The 7846-nt window shown below is 45.1% G+C and overlaps 1 protein-coding gene and 1 long non-coding RNA gene across 2 annotated transcripts; one reads left to right on the forward strand and one right to left on the reverse strand.

Moving 5' to 3' along the window:
- Positions 1-1169: 1169 nt before the first annotated feature.
- LOC146762816 (uncharacterized) lies at positions 1170-3331 on the reverse strand. Its single transcript, XR_014942181.1, has 2 exons — positions 3212-3331; positions 1170-1430 (listed from the first exon to the last, which is right to left on the reverse strand). It is a non-coding gene; the product is annotated as an uncharacterized LOC146762816 (long non-coding RNA).
- Positions 2908-6572, forward strand: GPR12 (G protein-coupled receptor 12). The gene is made up of 2 exons (XM_015852132.3): positions 2908-3041; positions 3459-6572. The coding sequence occupies exon 2, from the start codon at positions 3472-3474 to the stop codon at positions 4468-4470; it is 999 nt and encodes a 332-aa protein (XP_015707618.1). The 5' UTR covers positions 2908-3041; positions 3459-3471; the 3' UTR covers positions 4471-6572.
- Positions 6573-7846: the final 1274 nt, after the last annotated feature.

Here is a 7846-nt window from a genome sequence, read left to right on the forward strand (position 1 = left end):
CTGGTGTCACATTAATATGCAATCCTCTTTTCTATAGGAAATAAGAACACTTCTGGAAGCATGGTATACTAAAGTAAAGCCTAAAAAGCATATTCAGCTACTTACCAAGAGGATGAGGATAAAAGTAGCACTCAGAACAAACATCAAATAAAACTTAGAAATCCTGGAGATTCTTAGCACTTAAGGCCAAGAGAAATCTTTGGACCGACAAGTCTGACCTCTGTGAGATTTCATCTAATACTCCTTCGATTTGCATAAGTCCATCAACATCCATACTTGAATCAGGGAGCACAGGATAAAGTGCAAAGTGAGTTGATTGATGGCATGTGGGCAATGGTTGCTGGCTCCATGAGTCAATCACGAATGATGAATACTTCTCAGTATCAAATATTTCCTGAGGAGCTTTGGAAGAGAAAAAGAGCATTTCATATTTGAAGCTTGAGAGGCACCAATATGGAAAGGTGGATCTGTCAAGAACTGCTGAGACAGTTTCCCCTGACACAGATGAGGAAGTCAAATCTTTCTATTCAGTTTATTTGGCCACCAAGCAACCTCGCAGCTAAAGCTCTTTCACTGAATGCTACGTCACAGAAAGCAGTCAATTAACAGTAAATCCAATGTTTCTGCATAAAGAAGTTGGTCATCTCAACTATTATAACTGAACACACCTTTCAGAAAAGTTCTCAGAAATATCCCCCATGCTTTTTAGACTCAGGATGCCCATTATCTCATTATAAATACCAAGAATTATCAACACGACTTTCCAGCTTTGAGATATTACTCTGCCAGCAAACAGAACAACCAAATACAGCTGGAAACCAGCCTTTCCACCTGAGCATGTTCAAGATAATGATTCACAGTACAAACTTTTGCCATGATAACAAACACCCCTTAGTATTTTTATTAGGTATGTCTTGTTTTCTGGTTTAAAAAGCCTGAGAAGTGAGCACAGAACCAATGCCCTCTGTGGTCCTTTGAGGTACTTCACATACTCAGTGGTGGCCTGAAGCTCACTGCATATCACATTTATCTCAAGCTTTATTCAGAGTTAGTAATCCAAGACCAGCACAAAAGCACTTGTAACAAAAAATAGATGAAAGATGCACAGAAACATGAACAATGTGCACTGTACCCAGTTCCAGAATAATCCAGCCATGACAAATTCAAAATAATAATAATAATTTTATTTTTTTTAAAGGAGCAGAATAGTTATTTAATGTACACATGCAGAAGAAATAAATCACTATGCTGAGTTAAAGGAAGCAGGAAACAGTGGTTGGAAGCAAACAAGCAAACACTGAACCAATTATCAGACAAAATAGCATCCTCTGACAGAGGATGCCTCGTACTCCCCATGGCTATTGAGAGCAGCTGGCATCCAAGTGAGAAGGGATGGCTTACACACATCTTAGATCATCATGTTCTTTTACCTGAAGAGAATAAATTGTGAGTTATGAGAAAATTTCCCAGCTTTCATTTCTATAAAGAAATAAAAATCAATTGCTACTAATATGGGTTACATTTTTTCTTCTGGCTTTTGCCCACATAGAACTTTTATTTCCTAAAGACATCTTCCCAAAAGGTATTAAGAGGAAATCATTTGTGCTGGATGTGCTGTTCCAGTACTTAATTATCATGCTATTGAATGTACTTGATTTTGAATCTGAACTTCTCTAACTTGGGCTTCCAGGCATTATATCCTTTTAGAGACACAAAAAATCCTGGTGAAAGAATGTTCTAATCCAGTCATCTCAATTTTCTTCTAGATAAACTGAAAAGAGTAATTTCTATAAATCCTTCGCTACGAGGCAATTTCTCAGGTCTTCAGTGCCATATCTGTGACTTTTCTCTCTTCCTTCTCAGTACTTTAGTAAATAAACCACACAGGTTGAGCAGGAAAGCATATATACAGGTCTTGAATATTGCCAGAGAAGAAGGCTCCACCACCTCTCTGGGCAACCTGTTCCAGTGCTCTATCACCCTCACAGTAGAGAAGTTCTCTTGCCTGTTTGTATGTAACTCCTTGTGTCCCAGTTTTTACACACTGACCCTTGTTCTGTCACTGCATACCACTGAAAGGAGCCTGGCTTCAACCATTTGCCTCTCACACCTCAAGTATTTCTGAACAATGAAGTGGCCCTTGTCTTCTCTCCTCCTGACTGAACAGCCCCAGCTCTCTCAGCCTTTTCCCATAAGGGAGATGCTCCAGGCCCCAGTCACCTTTGTGGTCCTCAGCTTGACTTTCTCCGGTAGTTCCCTGTCTTGCACTGGGTAACTCAGAACTGGACACAGTCATCCAGATGAGGCCTTATAGGGCCAGAGTAGAGGGGGAGGATCACCTCCCTGAACCTGCTGGCCACACTCTTTGTAATGCACCCCAGGAACCCATTGGCCTTCTTGGCCACAGGGGCACACTGCTGGCTCATGTCAAACCTGCTGTCCACCAGAACACGCAGGTCTTTCTCTGCAGAGCTCCTGTTCAGCAGGTCAGCCACCAACCTGTACTGGTGCATGTGGTTATTCCTCCCAATGTGCAGGACTCTACACTTGCCCTCTCTTGTTCTCTACCCAACTCCAGTACATCAACATCATGCTGAACGGCAGCACAGCCTTCAAGCTTTGTAACCTGCTGTGGGTGAACCCTATCCCTTGGTCCATGTCACTGATGAATATGTCAAACAAGACCAGACCCAGCACCGACCTCAGGGAAACACCACCAGCTACAGGTCCCCAGCTAGACTAAGTACTGCTGACCACAACCCTGAGCTCTGCCACTCAGCCAGCACTCAGACCCCTCACTGCCTACCCCACAGCCCCAGCATCACATCGGTCCTGCTCACGTCCCTCCCTCTATTCAGAGCCCGCCTCCCTCTCTCCTCTCCTCTTCTCACCCGAGCCGCTGCGCGCGCAGGGGAAGGGGAAGGGGGGGGTCGAGAGCGCGCACCTGCGCTGCGCCCTCGGCCCCTTGCGCCGAGCGGTGGAGGGCGGCCGCCTCGGAGGGACCGTGTGAGCCTCGTCCGCCGTCCTCCGGCAGAGCCCAGGTGTGTGCCGTACCGGGGGGGATGCTGCGGGTTGCGGTGCCCGCGCGGAGTTTGTGAGCTCCTCGGAAGACCTCGCCCTCCTCCCCCCCCCCCACCCCCCCAGCCCGGGCGGGGTCGGGGAAGGACCGCCGCCCCCTCCCCCGTAATCCTCCTTCACCCGTAATCCTCACCGCGGCTGCGGCATAGCGGCTCTGCGGCGCTGCGAGGCGGGGGGTCGTGTTGTGTTGTGGTGCCTTTCCCTCGGTGTTCGGGTGGTTCTGAGTGTGTATGTGTCCCCCCCCCACTCCCCATCTGTCTGTGGTGCCGTTTATGTAACAAGTGCCCTCCCGGCAGGCGGTGCCGCCCGGGGCGCTGCGCTGTCGGGGCGCTGCCTGCAGTGCTGCGGGCGGGCGGTAAAACCGTGTCTTTCCGTTGAAGAAGCGGGGTTAAAATGAATGAAGAGCCGACGGTCAATGCGAGCTGGCTGCCTCAGGACCGCGTAGAAGCCAGCTCTACCGAGAATGCCTCGGGCTCCTCCCTGGTTCCTGTGCTAGAGCCGGAGCCAGAGCTGTGGGTGAACCCCTGGGACATTGTCCTGTGCACCTCGGGGACCCTTATCTCCTGCGAGAATGCCGTGGTGGTGCTTATCATTTTCCATAACCCCAGCCTGCGGGCGCCCATGTTCCTGCTGATAGGCAGCCTGGCGCTGGCGGACCTCCTGGCTGGGATCGGACTGATCGTCAATTTCGTGTTTGCGTACCTGCTGCGCTCGGAAGCCACCAAACTGGTGACGGTGGGACTGATAGTCGCCTCTTTCTCCGCCTCCGTTGGCAGCTTGCTGGCTATCACTGTCGATCGGTACCTCTCCCTCTATTACGCTTTGACTTACAATTCGGAGAGGACTGTCACTTTTACCTATGTCATGCTTGTATTGCTGTGGGGAGCGGCGATCTGTATCGGACTGCTGCCTGTGATGGGCTGGAACTGCCTGAGAGATGAATCCACCTGCAGTGTTATCAGACCGCTGACTAAAAATAACGCGGCCGTCCTCTCGGTCTCCTTCTTGCTTATGTTTGCCCTCATGCTGCAGCTCTACATTCAGATCTGTAAAATCGTGATGCGCCATGCCCATCAGATTGCCTTGCAGCACCATTTCCTGGCCACTTCCCACTACGTGACCACCCGAAAAGGAGTGTCTACTTTGGCCATTATTTTGGGGACTTTTGCTGCTTGCTGGATGCCTTTTACTCTCTATTCCTTAATAGCAGATTACACCTACCCTTCTATATACACCTATGCCACCCTCCTGCCAGCTACCTACAATTCCATCATCAACCCTGTAATATATGCTTTTAGAAACCAGGAGATACAGAAAGCGCTGTGGCTTGTCTGCTGTGGCTGCATTCCTTCTAACCTGTCTCAGAGAGCGAGATCACCCAGCGATGTCTGACTGGCGGCCAGCAGGATGCTCCTTAACACCTTCCTTCCCAGCCATCCTTGTGACCATGTCTTTGGTTTAGGTGCATTCATCAAGCGCTGTGCGGTGGGTTCATGATCGGAGCCACAGGACATGCTGACCTTCTGTGAACAGCAAACCCCAGTGACCAAAATGAAGCAAGTGGTTTCAAAGGGAGATTTCCCAAATCAAAAGAATCGGTGTTCTTACAGATTTATAACATTGCTCAGGGTCTTTTTGTTATAAATATATAACCCAGACTTTGCCATGCTTGCCACGATTTTACCTTAAGTTTGCTAATTAAAAATGGATTTAAATAGCATACCTCATTTGAAATTGTTTATGTGATTGAGTTCAGCCATACTGCATGTTACAGTCTGTCGTCAGGATGTGTTTCCCCTCTTAATTCATATTAAAACAGTAAGGGGAAAAAATAGAGGAAGGAAAAAAAACACTGTCCTGTTCCCACAAGCTGATTTTTCCATCATCAAAATGCTCTTCAAAATAATGGCCAATTGTACTGATTTATCTAGTATTTATTGTGCTCATCTCAGTGCAATGAATTTGCTGTAAGTGAGGAAGTACTTGCACAGCTTCTGTTGTACATCTCGACATGAATTAGGTTGATTATTATTTTCATAGAGTTCCTGTTCTCTACCAAGTTCTGGCTGGATATTGAAGCAGAAGATGAGCTTTGCCTTCCTGCTCAGAAGTCAGGCTGATGTTTTCTTTAGATGTGGGACATCAGGCCTCACTGTATTGTTAATTTTACAAGAACTCACTGGGGAGTTTCAAAGTTGATGAATCAACACAGTCTCTTCTGACTGCATTTGTAACAGACGCAACACTTTGATGTGTCTTAGACAAGATTTGTCTTTCCATAGTGAAATATCAAATGGAATAACCTAATATTTCAGATCTACATGAAATGCTTCCAGTTCAGTTTGCTACCAAGTCAAAATGATTGCCACATGTTTTCACTATTCTGCTGTAATTGGAAATGTAGACATTTATAAATTCTCAGAGTGAGTCTGGTTTATAATTATATGCAACCAGAACTGCAACATGAATCAAACTTCTCTCCCTTTCTGGCAGTTTTGCCCATTACATATTGGGGTTCTTCTCACTGTATGCATGTCAGTTCTCTTAATTATAATGTGATAGCTCTGGTCTACAAAGCAGAGCTTCCTCTCATGAATGGTTAAGTTTAAAAACTATTTCTTACCTTTTACTGGAGCCACGTTAGAATGCAATAGAAAAAAAACATTGCTTTCTAATTTCAAGAATTAATTGTCAGAGAGGAAATCTTATGGGAGATTTCTGATATTCTGTGTCTATTCTACTGTCAGTATATGGGAATTCACAGCACCCCTTGCACTGGCGTTGCTGGGAGCTCCATGTGTTAATGCCCTGACATCAGCAGGAGGTTATATTCCCTTGAATGTCACAGTGCATACTGTATTGTTGCTTCAGTATCTTCAATTGCAGTTAAAACAAAAACTCTCAAGTGTAAATCAGCAATATTTACAGTTCAATGAAATAATATACCTGTGTAGTATAAATAGTAGAGAGAACCGTGTTGCTGGTTTGGATTTTTCCAAACAGAACCTGTCCTTTTCACATGGATGTTTGGATGACTGTGGCTTTTTGTGGCAGAGTTTCTGTGACGTTAAGAATCATATGCTATACGCAGTGCTGAATCTCAAATGTGAATGAATTGTCTACAAACAAGGCTCTGTAGAGGTTTTACAAGCAATAATTAAGTTGCAATGCTGGGTTCAAATTCCATTATCTACCTGCTTCAACCTTGATGATGTTTGGCTCTCTGTAAGCTGATTAGTTTGGTAATTGCATGGCATGGTCTGGTAGAGCTGTGAGCTTGTAGCTCCCATGGCTTCACTTCGATTTACAGATTCTCAGCACAGTTAGAATGTGGCCCCTACTCTGTGTAGGGTGTTGGTGTTCTTTGTCTACTTAGGAACGCTCATGACACTAGACATTGTGAGGTTCCTATTTTGTTACAGATTTTTGTATAAGAAATAATCAGGTCATAAATACCCACACTATGTACACGTGCAGTTTTGCAAGTACGCAAAGTATTGAGATTAAATGGCGGTAGAAGGCATGAACTGAAGTGATACAAAGTCTAGCCCCTCTTTTTGTTGTTTCCTTTTTCTTTTTGTTCCTCTGAATCAGATTGCTGAGGAAGTGTGATGAGGATGAACAGCCACAACTGTGACTGTAATTCAGTCCCTAGGGCAGCTGTTCTGCTGCTAAAGCAGACCTGTTCTCATCTCCTCTCATTGCCTGGCAGGCACAAGTGGTTTTCTCCCTGCAACACCTGGGTGGCAGGGAAGCTAGAAAAAAAAACCACAACAAAAACAGCACAGAGGGAAATAATGTCTTCCCCTCCTTCATGCTGCTCCTTGTTGTCTTCCTCACTCCACAGGCTGCTTAAATCCTCCATGGCTTTTAACAGTGTCAGGGGAGCAGACCTTTTCCTTGTGCCAGAGCAGAGAGATTTGTGATTGGAAGCTCCTCAGGAACGGTTCGAGACAAAAAGAGGAGAGAAAGATTAATTATTGAAGTCACCAAAAAAAAAAAAAAAAAAAAAAAGACTCACAAGGGCATGATTTGCCCTCATTTGATGAGTAACTCATTTACCTTTCACCACTGACAGGTGAGAAAGATGATTTTGCCTCCTGAGTTACTGCTGTGACATCCAGTGAGGATGCTGGCTCATTGAGAAGTGGTCTTAAATTGGGACTGTGCAGCATAGGCCAGAAAATCCTTCTGGAAGTCAGTAACCTTGGTTTGTCCATAGCTGTCAGATGGAGCTCTAGCGTGGTTTACAGTAGTAGTGAGATGCTATTAAATGCACCTTTGAATGAGTTCTTGAGAGCAGGGGCCGAGCTGTGGGTACGAAGCCGCCTACCTCACTTCCATAAGAAGAAACGCATGAAAGACAGATGCTTTTCAGACTGTGAAACTAAGTAACTTACTGCTTTGACGTTAGAGTGTGTAGGAAGTTACAGTGTAGGACCCATTTCCTTAGGGTCAGGTGCCAATATCCATCTGAAATACCTCTGAAACTGGCAGAAATCTAGACAGCTTGCAGAAATGCTGTTGGTTTTGTCCCATTGAAGCACACCTGTGCATCAAAATTCACTGTGTACAGCGAAGTATTTTCATCATAATGTCAACAGATTCTTTTAATAATGAGTCATTTAGTTTCAAGTTTTGAAGTTCATTTTTATTTATTAACGTGTCTGACCTGAAGTTAATTTGCTGTAGTCGTTTTTGTCATCTGTTCAACCTCAAAGCCTTTATTTTCATTGTATTATTTTAACCATTTCTCCTAACAGTGAGA

The sequence above is a fragment of the Coturnix japonica genome, chromosome 1 (genome assembly GCF_054131305.1).
Source record: "Coturnix japonica strain WE chromosome 1, WE-NBRP24, whole genome shotgun sequence".
In the NCBI taxonomy this organism is placed as follows: domain Eukaryota; kingdom Metazoa; phylum Chordata; class Aves; order Galliformes; family Phasianidae; genus Coturnix; species Coturnix japonica.